This window comes from Mirounga angustirostris, unplaced genomic scaffold, assembly GCF_029215605.1.
Source record: "Mirounga angustirostris isolate CCGP_5_RB_7025 unplaced genomic scaffold, mMirAng1.0.hap1 SCAF_14, whole genome shotgun sequence".
NCBI classification, from domain to species: Eukaryota; Metazoa; Chordata; class Mammalia; order Carnivora; family Phocidae; genus Mirounga; species Mirounga angustirostris.
In genome coordinates this window covers 47,180,980-47,199,833 of record NW_026991722.1, presented here as the reverse complement: position 1 = coordinate 47,199,833, position 18,854 = coordinate 47,180,980, and the positions used below count along the sequence as shown (strand labels likewise).

Here is an 18,854-nt window from a genome sequence, read left to right as displayed (position 1 = left end):
TACCTATGTAGCTGAGTAAGACCGGGAGGAATATCAAGCCATGGGTGGCTCCCAGTAAGACCATAGCCAGATACATCCTGAAGTAAAATATCTGGAAGATCTGCGATTTGGCAAACGCCAACACCACAATCCCTGCAAATTTTGTTAGTGTGATTCCACTGAACACCTGAAAGAAGAGACACGGTTGGAAAGCACTTACCAACCTACTCTAACTCAACACTTCCTCACGGCGATTTCCTGATGGGCAAGGCCCAAAGCAATGGGGCGAACCCAGCTTTCAGTTACTGACAAGCAGTACTACTCTACCTAAAAGTGTTTGATTTGCTGCTTACAGACCTGAAAAAAAAAGGTGTAAGGGTAAAAGCTGTGTATTCTGCGTAGACACTGGACTCTGTCTTTAAACAGACTTCCTTGTATTTTTAGATGAGAACTATTAAGTATTTTCTAGAGCAGCAAAGTAACTGGCTGAAAGGCGGAAGCAGGCTATGAAGTTAAACTAAGAAGATTCTCCGGGCTCTGAGGGCCACAGCTCCCTTGCTGTCAACACGTGAGCTCAAATCAAACCTCTCTGTTCTCTTCCGCTCCATGGTCTACAAAGGATTCACCAAAGGGAACAGTTCTAAAGAACATCAGGATAGAGCTGTTCCGTGAAATGCCCGAAGACGTGTCATCCTAATTCAAATCCTGTTTTCCCTACTGACTCTCCCGGTTCCCGAGAAGCACTGCTGATGGGCTGGGCACTGTGTGTGGAACTCTCCGGCCAGGCTACTTACAGAACTGCCCATGTGAGAGAGCGCCTCCTCGGCCCGTTGCACGCGGCCGCCCTTCGTGCTCACCGTGAACACTCTCGTGAGGTGGCTGCAGAACTCCACGGAAATGCCACAGCTCTGAAAAAGAGGGCTCCCGTCAGACTGCCCTCTTGCAGCTGAAAATGCTAAGCAGGCAGGTACTCCTCTCCCAGGATCTGGCGTGCAGGGCGCCCCAGAGGCCCAGGAGCCCTATGCATCCTCTTTACCTTGTAACACCCAGCCCCCGCCACACCAACTGAAGGTGTACCCGGTGACTCGTGGGACCCTGGCGGCACAGCACCCAGAGCTCTGCTTCTCTACAGACCTGCCTGTTGTAGGGGCACCTGTGGAACCCTCGTAGGGTTACCCCCACCCCTCAAGAGCCAGCACCCCTCAGATCTGCTTTAGCTGGGCCTCCCTGCCACTCTCCCTGCAGTGCTCGAATCCTAAGTACAGACACGCTGCTATTTTAATATTCTCTCAGCTCGTATCTTCAAGACTATCGGAAAGCACCTGGCAATTGCATGGGAAGCAAAAGGTGCTGGTAGAGAATTCCACTGGGAAGGAGCATTTTTTCTAAATAAAAAGTAAACGTCTTGTCATTAGGCTACGTGTTTTTGCAAACCCTTCAGGATAGAAGTTCCAGGCAAAATACCCCCATGACACCACGCAGTCACATTTCCATTGTTCTACGCACCACCCACGTCCCCACTCCATTAGCACTCATCCCACCTGTCCAAGAGCAAGACCTGGCCCCAGTCTCTTACCCCAAGAAACAGTTCATGGAAGTGACACAGAAGGTAGGGACAAACTGGGCCAGGACTCACCATAACCAAGTTGACCAAGGAAACTGCGTTCAGACTGATGCCCCATAGCCACATGACGCCAAACATGTTGACCAAGATCATGGCGATGGTGACACACATGATCACTGCAGACCACAGTTCACAGCCCAGGAGAACCAAGGTCACCAAGAAGATGGCTCCCAGGGACACGCTGAGGTTAAAGATTGTGTCATCGATAATGGTCAAGTACTGTTCGTAGAAGACATAGAACACACTGGAGAAGAGAGAAGAAGGTTCTGTTACAGCTCGTGCTTGCTTCTGGAAGCTCTACTTATTTTTCATCCTGCTGCTACTGCAAAACTGGAACTACTCAGACATCCCTTGCATAAAAACTGCCTGTTCTGTTTGGAATTCAAATGAACCTCTGACCACTGATGCCCAAAGAAGGGCTGACCACTGATGCCCAAAGAAGGGCCTATTGATCCAAAATGTGTATTTTAGATAAAGTTTTTGTTCATAAGCCCAACCTTTTCACTTCATAGGCATTTACAGAGTATGTCATGGTACGTTGAAAACACAAGTCCTGATCTATCGTGAGAATTACCTCAGACCAAATGGGCTGTGTGTGGGGCCTGAGGAGAAAATGCTTTTTTGGCAAAGTCAGTCAGCTCTTCTCTGGAAATAGGACACCCATTCTGAGAACTTCTTCCCCAGAAAAACAGGCTGTCCTCCTGTCAGGAATGGGTCAGAACCCCTTTAAGCAAGATCACAGGGGTGGGGGAAAAAACCACCCGTTTCTTCTACTTTTTAATAGTTTCCAAATTCGGTATCTCTTAAAATACTTTATAGGAGAAAACCCCAACCAACAAAACTGAAAAACCTCCATAAAGGCACTGGTCCCAGCTAATCGGCAGTCAGGGGCAGTCAGGGGCAGTCAGGGGCGGCCGGTGGCTACCGGGCGGGAATGTCCGCTCCGCCCTCTCAGTGAAGCCCGGTCCCCCAGTACTGCGCCCTCCCCCCCGGTGCTGTTTCGGAGTGTGTCTTCTTCAGATTGTGAGCTCCAGCCCAGAGACCAGATTTTGTGGGTCCGGCACTCAGACCTTGGTGGGTGCTCCAGACCCTGGCCTTCCTTCGCCCAGATGCTACTTCCCTTAATATTCTTTGCTTGTGCTCATGATGGAGACGGTGTCAGAATGAAAGCCAACAAGGGTCAGCATCCCACCAGGGGAGCCCCCAGGCTGTGGGCCCTAACCCAGGACACCTCGCGTACAAAATTCACACTACCTGTACGGGAACACACGGTAACCACTTCCTTCGAGGCCCATGGTTGTGGTGATGTTCCTGGCGATGAGGACGGCTTTGCTCATGGCGTCAGTGAAGTCAGCAGAGGTCTGAAGCACGGTGTGGTAGGTCATGAAGTACGAGGCTCCGACACCTGTGTCGTTGCCGAGGATGTTAACGGCTGAACTGTAAGCAGCATGTCCCCTACGGGAAGACTCGGTGGTGTCAGAGGCCCCAGGAAGTCCCCGCAGAACCTGAGCACGCAAGGCCAAGTGGAGTCACCCGATCCCGGGCTCAGAGGCACCCCAGCTGCAGATTTCAGGGACAGGGAAGGCCCCGAGAGGGAACGGTGGAGGTTTTGGCTTGTCCTCTCTCACGCTGGCTCTTCTTTACTGCTTTGGGTTGTTTGGGTGCAGGGGTGCTCGTTTCCGCACCTGTGTTTTCCTACGGCGTCTGCTCAGCAGTGTCGTGTAACAGGAAGGAAAGGACAAGGGCCCGAGTCCATGGCCGTGAGACCGGTCTCGGCCCTGCCACGTACTGGCCACGGCACCCCGGGCAAAGGGACTGCATCTGGGCTGCGGCGTCCTCTGCCGCCTCCTCACGGGCTGTGTGGTGAGAGCGATGAGGTGGGCGTGCAGGAGGCTCCCCGTAAGTGGTGGCTGTTGCTTTCCTAAAAGCTGAATGTACTTGGGATTTGTTTTATGTAGGCCAAAGCGTTCAGTCGGCAAGCAGACCAAGCTGCAAGATTCATTTTTATTTTTAGGCACCTACTTTCCTCGGTACCAGGTGTGGGTCTCCGAGCACAGCCATGATATACATGACTGACGGATGGGATTCTGGTCGAGTTATACACTCTTAGGGAAAACAGGGAAGTCCAGGCTTTACCTAACATACGTGTGGACACTCTTCCTCCTACAGAAGGTTCTGAATCATCCCACCCCAGACTTCCAGGCATCTTCCCTATTTCTGGGCCCAGACGTCCTGCGTCCCCGGCTAACCGGCTGCCCGGCTCGATGGGGTAAGGGCGCAAGACAGCCCATAAGCTCACAGCCAGACAGGCTGGCAAGAACGGCGGGGCTGCGAGAACCTAAACCTCAATCCGGGGTGACGCGACCGAGCCGAGGAGCTGTCCCTGACACCGAGACGGACGTGACCGCGTTCTGAGACGCCGTGCATCCCTGCTCCCCTCCTGGCCTGCTAGATGCCGGCACGGCGCTCCGCAGCCATTCCTGCAGGGGGGCCAGGACACGGAGCCCCGAGGGCGGGACGCACGCTCGAGCCAGGGTGAAACCAGCGGGAGACGAGGAGACGCTCTCCTCCTGGGTGTCTGAGGTTCTTCTGCTCTCACAGAAGATCGGGGCAGGGTGCGGAGGGGAAGAGAGGGACCTCTCCCAGACAGCTGCCTCCACCCCAGCCCTCTGCCAGCCGTCCCGCGCCAAATAACCGCAACGGGGCGCGTCTCCGCACGGCTCAATGGCACTTACCCTTTGCCGCACTTGGGGTTCGGGTTATCAGAAAGGAACATGGGCAGGAATCTCATGAAGTCTTCACCTTGAGGCCTCTGTTTGCCCTCCGGGGTCAGAGGTCTGCAGCGGACACAGGCAGGGTCAACCACTAGCAAAGACACGGGAGGGGCCGAGGTGAGAAGAACGAGGCTCCAGATTTTATTTTCAAACATTTCAAGATCTGAGGAGAATTTCCCTGAATCAAAAGATCCCTGACCCCAAAGCTTCCAACACACGTGATTTTCACAGTCTAATACATCTGAGAGTCCATCTTCACCTGACGCAGGCTGTACAAACTTTCTTCCCCGAAGCAGGCTGCCTGCCCTGGAGGATGAACTCAGCTGGTATTATCAGAGTCCAAGGCTTCCGTGTTTTTATCAAGAAAATTCGAGAACAACCTCAACACTCCTAACAAAACTGTAGGGCAATAGTGATAACAAAGGGAAGCACCCCCGTGAGATGCTGCAGCCAGACCCCAACCGAGGACACCATTAGTGGTGTTGGGAGAACCCCAAAGACTCTGAAAACCAGAGTCCCCCGACCAGGACTGTGTTTGGCCTGCAGCCTTGTGGTGGGGGGCGGAGGGAGACAGAACACCACGACACCCTTCAGAGAGCACGGCTGAGGACAGGGATGGTGACCAAGGAAACGGGACCGGCGCCAGCACAAACTGAGGTGAAATGCAAATCAATTTTAAATTATAATGTCGCAAGTCTTCAGAGAAAACGGAAAGATCTGGAAAAGGAGATGAAAGTACCTGAGGCGTTGCAGAACCGATCTGTGCTGTTGTAGACTCTACAGCAAGAAGACTGAGGCTTGACCCAATCAAAATAATCATCGATCCAGGATGAGGGCGCAAAGCCTATTCGGGTACTAGCAAGAAGGAGGGAGAAGTTACTGACTTGCTCCACGGGGGGATGTCTCCAGATTCAGTCCTTTTTCTCGAAACCTAACTGCTTTTTCTAGATGTTACACTGCTGCCCAAAGGACAGACTTCATCACCACTTAATGGAAAACCGTTCGAGATGGGAGCTGGTCAGTTAGTCCTTTTAAATAAGCTTTTGCTGAGGTAAAGCTAGAGTTAGCATGATTTTGAGCAACACATTTTCTAGCAAATCTATTTTTAGTGAGAAACAGGCCCATGCGGACTGTGGCCGAGGGCCCCTTCCGGCGGCTTCCGCCACAGGACAAGAACGCCAGGCGGTACTGACTAGTTGTCCAGCTGGGCCGCGGTGAAGATCTGCTGCACCAGGGAGTCGTTGTTGCAGCCCATGCCCCCGCACACCATGTTCTGCCCTCTCAGAGAGGTGTAGTCGTGCCCTTCCTCCAGGACGAAGTACACAGGTGGACCTGCATGCAGGTATTTGAGGGACTTGAAGTAATCCAGCATGTAGGAGTCCTGAAAGAATGATCAGAGAACAGGACAAGGTAGGAATGTGCTGCCGATGTCGAAGCAAGGGGACAAGGGCTAAAGATGAAGACAGCACTGGGATGCTGCTGGTCGAGACGGCCCCAGCCCAGATAGGAGTCCCCTCCCCAGCCGGTTCCCTGCTCCTCACCCTCCCTGCACCCAAGGTGCTTCTCTGGCTGGCCCACCATCAGGAGGGCACCCTACGAGGTAGAAGGTTTGCTGTTCTATTTCTCCGGCTGCCCCCCTCGCCCTGAGAGTCCCAAATGCTAAGACGGCCCCCACTGCTGAGCTCTGTGGCGGTTCCTGTAACCTGGGGGAACCTGTAGCACGTGCATTTAAAAGCAGGCATTAGCCTGGAATAACTGCATGCAAGGTTGGGAAAATTTATTCACACCATTGGCTACACATGATCAAAGAGAAAGCAGCTTACATCGGGCATTGAAAGAGACTGATCCAATCCAATTTCCACTTTGTTCAGGACCGCGATACTGAATGACAGGACACCCACAAATACCGCTATCTGGAATGAAAAGTGAGTTGTAAAGACAGTGACTGCTTCGTGTACTGGAGCTTAAGAACATAAATAAGATCTTCCACACATAAAAAACAGGACTTTTCTCAACTGAAAATTTTATGCACCATGGTAAAGTAGAGAGTAGGGGACAGTGGCTGAGATCATAGTATCTTTTTTTAGAGATCATAGTATCTAGTCAAACTACCTGGGTTCAAATCCTGGCTCCAGGATTTGAGTGACCCTGGGGAAGTCACTTAACCTCTCTCAGATTCTACTTCCTCATCAGTAACACAGGAAAAATAAAAGATGTGTAACAGAAGTTTTGTGGATTAAATGAGAAAATCTCGGGGTAATCCAGAGTCAGCATTGTACCCACTATTTAGCACCATTCCCAATATTAAGTGCTCATGAGATGTTACGTATTACTATTACTTTACCATTACTGCAGACTAATCCACGTTCTTTTAGTAGAGAAGTGACAGGTTATCACTGGTGGCTACATGCAGTGTGTCAACTACAAAAAGCTCCTACACGGCTGCTGGGGACTCGGGATGGTGGGGGGGGGTGGCTCATGGCACTACAGAGGGGCAGCGTGACCAGAGCTGTGACAGGACAGTCTGTTATCCTGCGGTGGTGGTTCCTGCAGCCTGCACACATGATAAAGGGACTTGGAACTAGACACACACGCTGTGCCCACGGCAAATTCCTGGTTTTGACGCTCAACTACAATTGTGTAAGACCACAGGAAGAAGATGGGTGAGGGGCACCTGGGTCCTCTCTGTACTATCTTCTTGACTTTCTATGAATCTATAATTCCTTCAAAATAAAAACTTGCTTATATTGACTGCTAAAAGCCAGCTGGAAAAATATTTTATATACTTGTACATATTTGCTTTTGCATTTTCATATATATACTTAACAGCTGTCAGAATCTCCTTCCCACACTGACTTTCTAAGATTTTATTTATTTATTTTAGAAAGAAGCACGTGGGCAAGCAGGGGGGAGGAGCAGAGGGAGAGGGACAAGCAGAATCCACGCTGAGCAGGGAGCCTGGCTCAATCCCACGACCCAGAGATCATGACCTGAGCCAAAATCATCAAGAGTTGGAAGTTTAACCGACTGAGCCACCCAGGCGCCCCACCCGAGCTGATTTCTTAGAAGGGATGTGACAAATCTGTTTTGGGGAGAAAAATGAGGAAAACCACAAACTCATACCACAATTGGTCGCATCCAATCCTTAAGCAGAAGAGGAGAATAGGAGTTTTTGAAGAACCGAAACAAGCAGCTTTCTGAGGCCTGGATGCCAGTTCCATCTTCAGAGCCTCTGACACAGCAAAGGACGTCCAGACGATTTTTCTGAGAGGACAAAGAGGAACAAAGGTGACACCCTCCTGCTACCTCACTTCGATTCTAGACTGTAAACAGACTGTCATCCTGACAACAACTTACCTCTTGACGCTTAATGTCTAACCCCAAGAGACTCACGAAACAGGTAATCTGAAGCAGGAAGTCAATGAGGACGGCCATCCCGGCAAACAGGGAGAAAGTGTGAACGGCTGGCATCTTTGACAAGGCTCCTGCAGGGGGAGAGAAGCTGCCTGGTCACTTCCACTTACAGCAGGAGACCCTGTGCGAGTCTTACACTCACGTGTACACAGCAACGCGAGGAGCCAGGACGGACCGAAGCCACGAGAAGACCCGCACTCCCCACACCCCCCAGAGGCATGCCGCCCAAGTCTGGGGGTGTCACACCAGAACTCAAAGAGCCCATATGCCCGGTGTTTTGCAAAATGGTATCAAGCATCGGAACCACTTGGGGAGGTAAAAATGTAGGTTCCTGAGCTCTCCCCTTAGCCTACTTAATCAGAACAGTGGGGATTCACACCCAATTCAACTGTATATAACAGGCTCTCCAGACAAATCTATGCATGTTGAACTTTCGGCACCATCAGTATCAGTCATTTCTTCTCGCACCTTCTATGCTTTGCTCTGGAGAGCAGTATTTTCCATCTGCTATTAGATCAACAATATGAGTCTCCCACTTCCGTTACAATCAGATGAGGGTGCCCCTAGTCAGAAGTACTGGGTTAACACCCAGAAACTGCAAACTAGCAAACAGGCCAGATGTATCCTGTATGGTCCACATTTAGGATGAAAAAACATTTCTTAAAAAAAGTAGCCAATATTAGGGCGCCTGGGTGGCTCAGTTGGTTAAGCAGCTGCCTTTGGCTCAGGTCATGATCCAGGAGTCCCGGGATCAAGCCCTGCGTCGGGCTGCCTCCTCAGTGAGGAGTCTGCTTCTCTCTCTCTCCCCCCTCTGCCGCTCCCTACCACTCGTTCTCTCTTTAAATAAATAAAAGTCTTTAAAAAAAAGTAGCCAATACTTAACAGCGAGACTCGACACAAAAATCTAGATTCACAGCTTCACTTAAAAAAAAAAAAAAAAAAGAGGGACACCTGGGTGGCTCAGTTGGTTAAGCGTCTGCCTTCGGCTCAGGTCACGATCCCAGGGTCCTGGGATCGAGTCCCGCATCGGGCTCCCTGCTCGGCAGGGAGCCTGCTTCTCCCTCCGCCGCTGCCTCTCTCTCTCTCTCTCTCTGACTCTCATGAATAAATAAATAAAACAAAAATTTAAAAAAAAAAGAAAGAAAGAAACTGAACCGAGCAGCACCAGGCCAGCAACACGTGACTGCCTTTTGTAGACCTGGGCCCTCTGCTCCTCCTGTCCCCATTCAGAGTCATTCCAGTCCTGAGACACAGTACTGGTTGCTACTATCACCACAGTTTCTGATGAGAAAACAAGAGAAAATAACTTCTTCTGCGCCTGTATCCATCAAAAGCAAGTGTAAGGACCACAGGTGAAAGTGCGCCGCTTTGTGGAAAGGAGGACCTGCACCCTGGCGTCTGTTCTGAAAGCCCGCCGCCTCCGACGAGCAGCCCCGGGCGACAGGAGCCGGCAGCCCACAGAGGCGTTTCCGCCCGTGGCCCAGGCGGAATGATGGCATTTCTCATCCAGCCTCCTGCTCAGAAGACGCACTCGGTTTTCTCGTCCTACTGTTCCCACACAGCAGACGGGGGCAGACAGCCCTGCTAGGGAGGCTGCATGGTGACTTCTCCAGGAGAAAGACAGACAGGAAGCGCTGGCTTTTGTTCCAGCTTATTCTGGCTCCTTGCAGTGAGGTGAGGTCCAATGACCTTGGCTCCTTAATGAGGTTGCTTCCCCGATGATTTGTGTGGACCGAGAAAGACTGTCTATGCCTGTGGATTTCACTCAGAGTGGGGTGTTGGCAAGGCTCCTGTGGGGATGTGGGAATGCCGTTTTCAAAGATCCACATTTGCCACGGGTGCCAAAACGGGAAAGCAGCAGAGGAGTTCTAGGGTATCTGTCAGCCCGGACCCCAATATCCACACTGTCATGAACAACATGAGAAAGACGAGGGCCGCTGGGTGGCTCAGTCAGTCGGGCAGCCGACTCCTGATTTCAGCTCAGGTCATGATCTCAGGGTCGTGAGTGAGATGGGGTGCCGCATCAGGCTCTGCGCTGGGCGTGGAGCCTGCTTAAGAGTCTCTCTCCCTCTGCCCCTACCCCCTCTAAAAAAAAAGAGGACACTTCCAAAATGATACCCAAGATACTGCCACTAATTTTTCTTGTGGTCCACTCTGATATTTTCTGATTACAGATCAAAGCTTAAACAAGGAAGCAACACAAAGGGACATATTCAGATACCCAGATCCTTCTACCCCCAGGCTCAGAAAACGGTGGGATTGGTAGACTTCAGAGTAATTACCTAAGAAAAACGCTACAGCCTCTGAACAGGATGACAGGAACATACTAGGAGCCACTTCTCCTAGGACCCTGCCCAGCTGTTGATCCAGAGTTTCTCCTTGAAGACGTTCATCGCGCTTAAAAAAACAAAAAACAAAACACGGGCCATTAACATTTCTTTTTTTTTTTTTTAAGATTTTATTTATTTATTTGACAGAAAGAGACACAGTGAGAGAGGGAACACAAGCAGGGGGAGAGGAAGGAGGAGAAGCAGGCTGGGATCATGACCTGAGCGGGAAGGCAGATGCTTAATGACTGAGTCACCCAGGCGCCCCGGGCCATTAACATTTCTAAACAACAATGCCATCTCTTTGCTTCTTTGTTGCTTTGTGTTAACTCAATGGTAATGAAAAATGATTAGGAGCTTCTACTTATTGTAGATAAACTTTGATGCGGGACCAAACTTGTCATGATAATCCATCCAGGGTAATCACTAAGCCCCGGAGCTAGGTAACAGGTGAGAAGCTCAAGGGAAGACTGGATCATCTTATCAGGAAAATACACAGAACACAGGCTGCAGGTGGCTGGACCATTAAGTGACACTCTTCTGTGCCACTGAGTCTCCAAGTAAGGCCACCAGGAGAGAAAAAATCATGACTGAGACCATTTTCTACATCAGCAGGTCCTATGCTGCCCTATCTTTTTAGTGGCATCTCTGACAAATCTTTGATTCTTCTACACTATTGGAGACTCATTTTAATAACAGTTGTATCCAAAATATTTTTCACAAGCACGCAAGCCCTTCTTGCACACATACTTAAAACTGAATTCTCAGGGCACCTGGGTGGCTCAGTCAGTTAAGTGTCTGACTCCTGGTTTCAGCTCAGGTCATGGTCTCAGGGTCCTGGGATCGAGTCGAGTTGGGCTTTGTGCTCAGCATGGAGCCTGATTGTCCATGCACACTCTCTCTCTCATTAAAAAAAAAAAAAATCTTTAAAACGCAATTCTCACTTTATACCTATTTCCCCAAACAAAGAGAAGGATGAACTTCTTGGTCTCAAAACGTCCCGAACAAGTTATGGACACCAATCGGCAACACAGAGAACAGGAAACAAAGCTGTCTCACTGTCCACACTCACAAGTACTCTGCATGGAGCGGAACAGCCATTAATGGAGCCCACTAGTTGGTCCGACGGCAAGCTCTGTGAGACTATGGAAACATACCTGGTAGGTCTGGACCAAAATGAAGATGTTGTCCACACCGACAGCCAGCACCAGGAATGGGATGACTTCGATCACAATGAGGGTGAGGGGGATCCCAACGTAACTGAAGATGCCCAATGAGCACGCCACTGAGCTCAACACAATGAGGATCCCGGCGATACCAAGGGAGATTTTAGAATCCACCTAAGACATGCAACAAAGACAAATCGTCAGACTGTAATCTCTCTTATGACTAAAAGGTCCTCATTTTACCTCTTTTTGGGTACAGCCGATTTGGAGTTCAAAGTCCTCTCCGAGTTTGAGAAAAGATATGAAAAATGTTCTAGGTCTTCCCTGGCAACAAGTTTCATGGGCTTCAATTCTTAGGTGATGGTGTAGCCAAATTAGGAAAAACTGGATTGTGGGGAATAAATTCTAAGTTCAAAATAAACCAAAATTTGGAACTGAAGAAAACACATGCAGGAAATAGAAAATATTACATACAATGAAAACAGGGGAATGTAAACCAGTTTTGAACCTAATGATTTAGGATTAACTAAGTAGAGGCAGGGGCGCCTGGGTGGCTCAGTTGGTTAAGCATCTGACTCTTGATTTCGGCTCAGGTCATGATCTCAGGGTCATGAGATCGAGTGTCAGGCTCCAGCTGGGCGTGGACCCTGCTCAGGATTTTCTTTTTCTCTCTCCCTCTGCCCTTCTACCCACCCCACCCCCCAAAAAAGTAGAGGCAAAAATATGGTATCATGCTGTGCACTGTCATTTCTCTCCAACATACACACACACACCACTTACTAGAAACCTGCTACAGCTTTTGATGTGGCCCAAGGCTATGGAAATGTACAGAAACATGACAGCATAGCTGATCAGAACAGTGAAGACATCACCGTTACTTTCACGATTCAGTTCATCCTCAATACTTCGCTCAGTAGTGAAAGAAATGGTCAGATTTGGATTCTCGTAGTTTTTCACAAAATTAATAAACCTAAAAGTGTGAACAAATTTTATATTCTTAGTTAAAACTTAGTGACAGCTAAGTGAGAAACGCCTTCCCAACCTCTAGGACACAAAAGCCATGCTTACTTAACCTGTACCCTATATTAGGATTTTTGACACTGGAGACCAGAAGGTGAAACAACCCCAGATTACAAAGTTCCAGACATGCTGAAGTTTCTATCACTTGAAACAAGTTTAGGACAAGTTTAAAAGTTGGCTCGTGGTGCTGGCTTAATATACTAAAATTGGAATGATACAGAGAAGATTAGCATGAGTCCCGCGTAAAGATGACAAGCAAATTCGTGAAGCATTCCATTATAAAAAAAAAGTTGGTTCATGGTCTCATTTCTTTTTTACTAAAAAGGATTTCTAGGGGCGTCTGGGTGGCTCAGTCGTGAAGTGTCTGCCTCCGGCTCGGGATCGAGCCCCGCATCGGGCTCCCTGCTCTGCGGGAAGCCTGCTTCTCCCTCTCCCACTCCCCCTGCTTGTGTTCCCTCTCTCGCTGTGTCTCTCTCTGTCAAATAAATAAAAATAAAATCTTTTAAAAAAATAAATAAAAAGGATTTCTAAATGAAGCATATTATAATAAAGATATATGCTCATAGAACAAACTTTTAAAAGTTGATTTACAAATTCAATGCAATCCCTATCAGAATCCCAGCTGACTTCTTCATAGAAAGATACGCTAATTTTTTAAAAAATTTTTTATTGTTACATTAATCACCACACATTACATCATTAATTTTGTTTTTTTTTTTAAAGATTTATTTATTTGAGAGAGAGAGAATGAGAGAGAGCAAGCACATGAGAGGGGGAAGGGTCAGAGGGAGAAGCACACTCCCTGCCGAGCAGGGAGCCTGATGCGGGACTCGATCCAGGGACTCCAGGATCATGACCTGAGCCGAAGGCAGTCGCTTAACCAACTGAGCCACCCAGGCGCCCACATCATTAGTTTTTGATGTAGTGTTCCATGATTCATTGTTTGTGCGTAACACCCAGTGCTCCATGAAGAATGTGCCCTCTTTAATACCCATCACTGGGCTAACCCATCCCCCTACCCCCTCCCCTCTAGAACCCTCAGTTTGTTTTTCAGAGTCCATCGTCTCTCATGGTTCGTCTCCCCCTCCGATTCCCCCCTTTCATTCTTCCCCTCCTGCTATCTTCTTCTTTTTTTTTTTAACATATAATGTATTATTTGTTTCAGAGGTACAGGTCTGTGATTCATCAGTCTTACGTAATTCATAGCACATACCCTCCCCAATGTCTATCACCCGGCCACCCCATCCCTCCCACCCCCCACTACTCCAGCAACCCTCAGTTTGTTTCCTGAGATTAAGAATTCCTCTTATCAGTGAGGTCATATGATACATGTCTTTCTCTGATTGACTTATTTCGCTCAGCATAACACCCTCCAGTTCCATCCACATCATTGCAAATGGCAAGATCTCACTCCTTTTGATGGATGCATAATATTCCATTGTATATATATATATACCACAAAAGATATGCTAATTCTAAAATTCACATTTGGAATTGAAAGGGGCCCAGAAGAGCTAAACCCTTCTTTTTCAAGAAGAACAAAGGAGGAGGACACACACTTCTTGATCTCACACTTTCTACAAAATGACAGTAATCAAGACAGTGCAGTACGAGCATAAGGATAGGCAAGAAGATCAAAGGAACACAACTAAGAGTCTCAAAAGAAACCATGTATCTGTGGTCACTTAATTTTCGACAAGGTGGCAAGACTATTCAATGAAAGAAAAAGTCATCTCAACAAATGGCCCAGGATCATCTGGATTAGCACATTACATGAAAAAATGAACTCACGTGGCTCAAAGACCTAAATGTGAGAGCTAGAACTCTAAAATCCTCCGAAGACACAGGCATAAATTGCCATGTCCTTGGATCAAGCCATAGTTTCTCAGATAGGACACCAAAAGTTTGAGCAACAAAAGAAAAAACTAAAAAATTGGACTTTAAAACTAAAAACTCGTGCTTCAGTGTTCTGTTTTCAGCGAGAAAACAGAACAAACAAAACAAAGAAACTGGGAGCAAATACCTGGAAATCTGGAAATCATATAGCTGACGGTAGACTTGTAGAACATGTAAGAATTCTTATAATTTAACAGTAAAAATACAGATAATTCAGTTAAAAATGGGCAAAGGATAGGAATATTTATACGGATGGCCAGGAAGCACAAGAAAAGATGCTTGAAATCAGTAGCCATCAGGGAAATGCAAATCAAAACCACACTGAGATACCACCTCACACCCACTAGGATGGCCAGAACCAAAAGGTCACATAAGAAGTGTTCATGAGGATGTGGAGAAATAGGACCCCTCATATAGGCTGGTGGGAATGTAAAACGGTGCAGCCACCGTGGAAAACAATCTGGCAATTCTTTAAAGAGTTACCATATGACCCAGCAATTCTACTCCTAGGTATATATCCGAGAGAAATGGAAACGTATTAAAGTTCACACAAAAACTTGTATATGAATGTCTACAGAGGCATTATGCATAATGGCCAAAAGGTAGGAACCACCCAAATGTGCATCAACTGATGATGGATAAAAATGAGGCATATCCACAGGATGAACCATTATGCAGCCACAGAAAGGAATGAGGTACTGATACATGCTGTAATTTGGATGAACCTTAGAAACACGCTACGTGAAAGAAGCCAGACACAGAAGTCCGCGTGTATGCTTCCATTCAAGTAAACATCCAGAATACAATTACAATATGGAGACAGAAAGTAGATCAATGGGTGCGCAGGGCTGGGAGGTGGGAGGATGAGGATGGGGGGCGATAGCTAAAGGAGATGGGGTTTCTTTTTGAGATTAAAAAACAAAAAAGTTCTCAAATTCACTGTGGTGACAGTTGCATATCAATGAATACACTAAAAGCTACTGGATCACAGTTTAATTGGGTGAAATGTCCGGTATGGGATTTATATTCCAACAAAGCTGTTAAAACAAAAACCACTGAAAGGTATAAAAGGTCAAAGTGTCCTGTCCTCCTCTGCCCTCTGTCCTATTCTCTAGGGGTTATAAACAGAGTTAACAATTTCCCGGGTCCCGTGCTTGAGATTTTTCTAGGGATGGACAGCATGTACAGCATATATTTCCCTAGGCATGCTGATTGCAGCTTTTATGTCCTTCATCTGGAATCATCTATTCACCTATCTTTAGTGACCCCAGGATTTCCTACCGTGCGTGTCCCTTACTAATGTGCATCCAGCTTGCTCCCGCTGGCTTGCTGTGAGAGATGGGTGCACGGAATGTAGACTTTCGCATTCCTGTGCAGGGTTATCTATTCACACAACGTTTACGGATGAACTGCCTTATAGACGTTTTTCTTAGCATCATTAGTACCAAGCAGGAAAAAAAATGACTTAGATCTGTTGTTGGTTAATTTAGCTGAATGAAGTTTCAGTGCATTCTATTAGCGCCCAGCTTCCCACAGAACAAAGACAGCAACTCACTCTTTCTCCCAGGCCTGGGCCCTCTGGAGCTTCTCTGTATCGTTGTAGTAATTATTGACAGGAAAGGTAATCACAAGGGCTGTGGCATTATTGTAGTTTTGATCTAGAATGGGAAAAATGGGACATCCAGAAGATGAGAAGCAGGCAGAAAATTAGATAAACACGAGGGAAAATCCCGAGACCACGAGGTGACTGATTTCTCACGGGGGCTGTAGTCTATGCTCTAAGAACAAAAACCAGTTCACTGACATAGTGTCTGTGCAGCTCAGTTAATGAATAAAAAGGATGCTCTAGAATCTGACATGGGCAGTTTCATTCAGGATGAGTAACTTCTTTTTTTAACTATGTAGCATGTGCGTGGTAAAAATTTCAAGCAGAAAGGTGATCCATGTAGACTCTCCTTCCCCAGTCCTCGTTCCATGCTCTTAGTTCTCCTCCCCACCATCTGAACTATTTCCAGAGACACTCCATGCATGCTCAAGCAAACACATATACTCTCGCCCTTTCCTTTTTTAAAAAAAATAAATATTTATATAGTTTAATATATATAGTTTTAAAGATTTTATTCATGTATTTGTGAGAGAGAGCACGCACGCAAGTACACAAGCAGGGGGAGCGATAGGCAGAGGGAGAAGCAGGCTTCCCGCCGAGCAGGGGGCCCGATGCGGGGCTCGATCCTGGGACCCTGGGACCATGACCTGAGCCAAAGGCAGACGCCCAACTGACTAGCAACACGCTGTCCTGCACATTACATTTTTTAATTTGTATCTTGGAGATGGCTCCATTTCAGGACATAAAGAGCTTTTTTTCTGCTGTATCTTATTTTCTAGAATAATTTAACCAATCTCCAGATGATGGACATTTTTGCAATTTTTAAAATTATAAACAAAAGTACTACAAAGAATAACCTGGGAAATACTTTTCATGTGTGAAGTACATATTTGGAGAATCAATTCTTATAAGTAGAAGCACTGAATCAAAAGGTATGTGCAATTGTAATTTTGATAAATTCCCCCAAACTGCCCTTCAAAGAGGCTATCCTCTTTTTCATTTCTTTATTCAGCAAGACATTTACTGAGACCCTGCTTCGTGCCAGGCATTAATTACGTTAGGTACTCTGGATATGTATCAGTGAACAAAAGAGGAAAATCCCTGCCTTCCTGGAGCTTACATTCTAGGAACCATTTACACTCCCGCCAACAATGGGGTCCCTATCATGTTCGCCCACAGAGGGTTTATCAAACTCTTAGGTCTTTGCCCCTGTGTTAGATACAAAGACTGAAGTGAGGTGCATTTCACTACCTAGGAGTGAGGTTAGGCATTTCCCCCATATAATGAACAGCCCTGTGTATTTGTTCTTTTGTTAACTTTCATATGGCTTTGCCCACTTTTCTTCTGGGTTGCTGGCCTTTTCTTTTTTTCACAAGAGCCCTTTATATATCAAGGACACGCTATCCATTATGTGTACTGTTTTTCTTCCCCCTCTGGTTTAGTTGCCCCCCCCCTTTTTTTTAAGTTTATGATGCTTCTTTTCCACATAGGAATTTTAAATTCTTATGTAGTCAAATTCATCAATGTCTCCTTTTGTGGCTTCTGGGTTTTTTGTGTCTCGCTTAGAAAATGCCTTCTCCATTTTAAAATTATTTCTGAAAATTCCTCCCGTATTTTCTTCTAGATCTTTAATAGCTTCACTTCTTATACATCTGTTTTTGACACATCTGGAGTTTATGTGGATGGAAGGAATAAGGTAGAGATCAAATTTAATTTTGATGGCTGTGGCTTGCCAGTTGGTGACACCATCTTTTCCCCACGGATCAGAAGTGGCATTTTATGAGGCAGAGTAAAATTTAAATATAGATAGGACTTATCCCTTCCTATTGGGTGAGGAGAACAACATCTAATTGGCCTCTTCCTTGAGCTGGAGAAAAACCTGTTGAGCTGCCTATAATTAGGCTTCTGATGCCAAAGTTGTCACCTGAATCATGACCCCATCATACCTGGTACAGTCTGTTCCAGGTGCTACAGGAACCAACCAGCAAAGAACAAACCCACTACTCCTCCCCCTACAGAAGTGTCTCAATTCTTAACCAACTGGTTTAGGAAGAAAACACAGAACAACTTTGTTTCTTTTTTCCCATATTTCACATATTATATCACTCCCATTACAGACTTTTTTTTTTAAGATTTTATTTGAGAGAGAGAGAGCGTGAGAGCACAAGCAGGGTGAGTGGCAGGCAGAGGGAGAGGGAGAAGCAGGCTCTCTGCTGAGTAGGGAGCCGGACACAGGGCTCAATCCCGAAGGCAGACACTTAACCGACTGAGCCACCCAGGAGCCCCACAGATGTTCTTAACCTGAGGTCCACAGACTCCCTAAGGGTTCCCTGAACTCCTTGAAACTGAACAATGAGTTATGTGGAGGTGCACAAATGCAATATTCTGGTCAAAAATCCTTGGCTTTTGACAGCTTCCCAAAGTGTGCATCATCTCCTTCTTTTAAACTCAAAAGGAAACCCAAAGCCAAAGCCCAAAGCAAGCCTACACCTGGGATAATTACCACTTGACTCTTAGTGACAAAACCAAGACTACTTTATCTAACAGGAAAAGCAGAAGCTTCTCTTACTTACCGTCATAGCCTCCTAACACAAGCCACGGGAACACTGGCCCACCAAACGTACCCAGGCAAGGATCATGGAGCAAACTGGTATCATTCAGAGAGGCAGGAGCCCTGTGAAGTGGTTTAGAAAACACCTCCCAGTTAGAACAAGCCTCAAGACATCACAGAGACCTAAACATTTACACAACGAACACTTAAAGACGCCGATGATATCCTAAGCACCACGTGGGCCCTGTGGTTCCTTAGGTGAGTAATGCAGTCCAGCATGTGCCTCTGGGAGCCAGACTCACGCCAACTCAGCACGATGCGGTCAGTACAGCACAGCGCACGGCGCACACGGGAACAGAGCTCACGCAGTGCATGGCGCAGACGAGGGAGCAGCTAACACACAGAGAAGACTGCCGCCAAAAAGAGGAGGCTGTACGGAAGTAGGTCTCTAAGGCTGGGGGGGGATTCACCTGGGGGGTGGTTTGAAGGTGCTCTTA

The 18,854-nt window shown here is 47.2% G+C and overlaps 1 protein-coding gene and 1 non-coding gene across 7 annotated transcripts in view; one reads left to right on the top strand and one right to left on the bottom strand.

The window, feature by feature from the left end:
* NPC1 (NPC intracellular cholesterol transporter 1) overlaps positions 1–18,854 on the bottom strand; it is a 51,742-nt gene that overhangs the window by 4,850 nt on the left and 28,038 nt on the right. For all 6 annotated transcript variants that reach the window (XR_010407280.1, XR_010407281.1, XM_064577809.1 and 3 more), the window contains exons 10-24: positions 18,380–18,480; positions 15,756–15,858; positions 12,065–12,254; positions 11,276–11,458; positions 10,074–10,188; positions 7,735–7,862; positions 7,501–7,641; positions 6,201–6,290; positions 5,571–5,758; positions 5,117–5,232; positions 4,339–4,468; positions 2,858–3,058; positions 1,616–1,847; positions 774–887; positions 4–166 (exon numbers count right to left, since the gene is read on the bottom strand). Coding sequence is in view for 4 of the 6 variants with exons in the window: in XM_064577809.1 (XP_064433879.1) it covers positions 4–166; positions 774–887; positions 1,616–1,847; positions 2,858–3,058; positions 4,339–4,468; positions 5,117–5,232; positions 5,571–5,758; positions 6,201–6,290; positions 7,501–7,641; positions 7,735–7,862; positions 10,074–10,188; positions 11,276–11,458; positions 12,065–12,254; positions 15,756–15,858; positions 18,380–18,480 (2,195 nt within the window). In the remaining 2 variants the exon portion in view is untranslated. The remainder of the gene's footprint in view (positions 1–3; positions 167–773; positions 888–1,615; positions 1,848–2,857; positions 3,059–4,338; positions 4,469–5,116; positions 5,233–5,570; positions 5,759–6,200; positions 6,291–7,500; positions 7,642–7,734; positions 7,863–10,073; positions 10,189–11,275; positions 11,459–12,064; positions 12,255–15,755; positions 15,859–18,379; positions 18,481–18,854) is intronic.
* On the top strand, positions 12,479–12,587 carry LOC123853307 (U6 spliceosomal RNA). Its single transcript, XR_006793089.1, has one exon. It is a non-coding gene; the product is annotated as a U6 spliceosomal RNA (small nuclear RNA).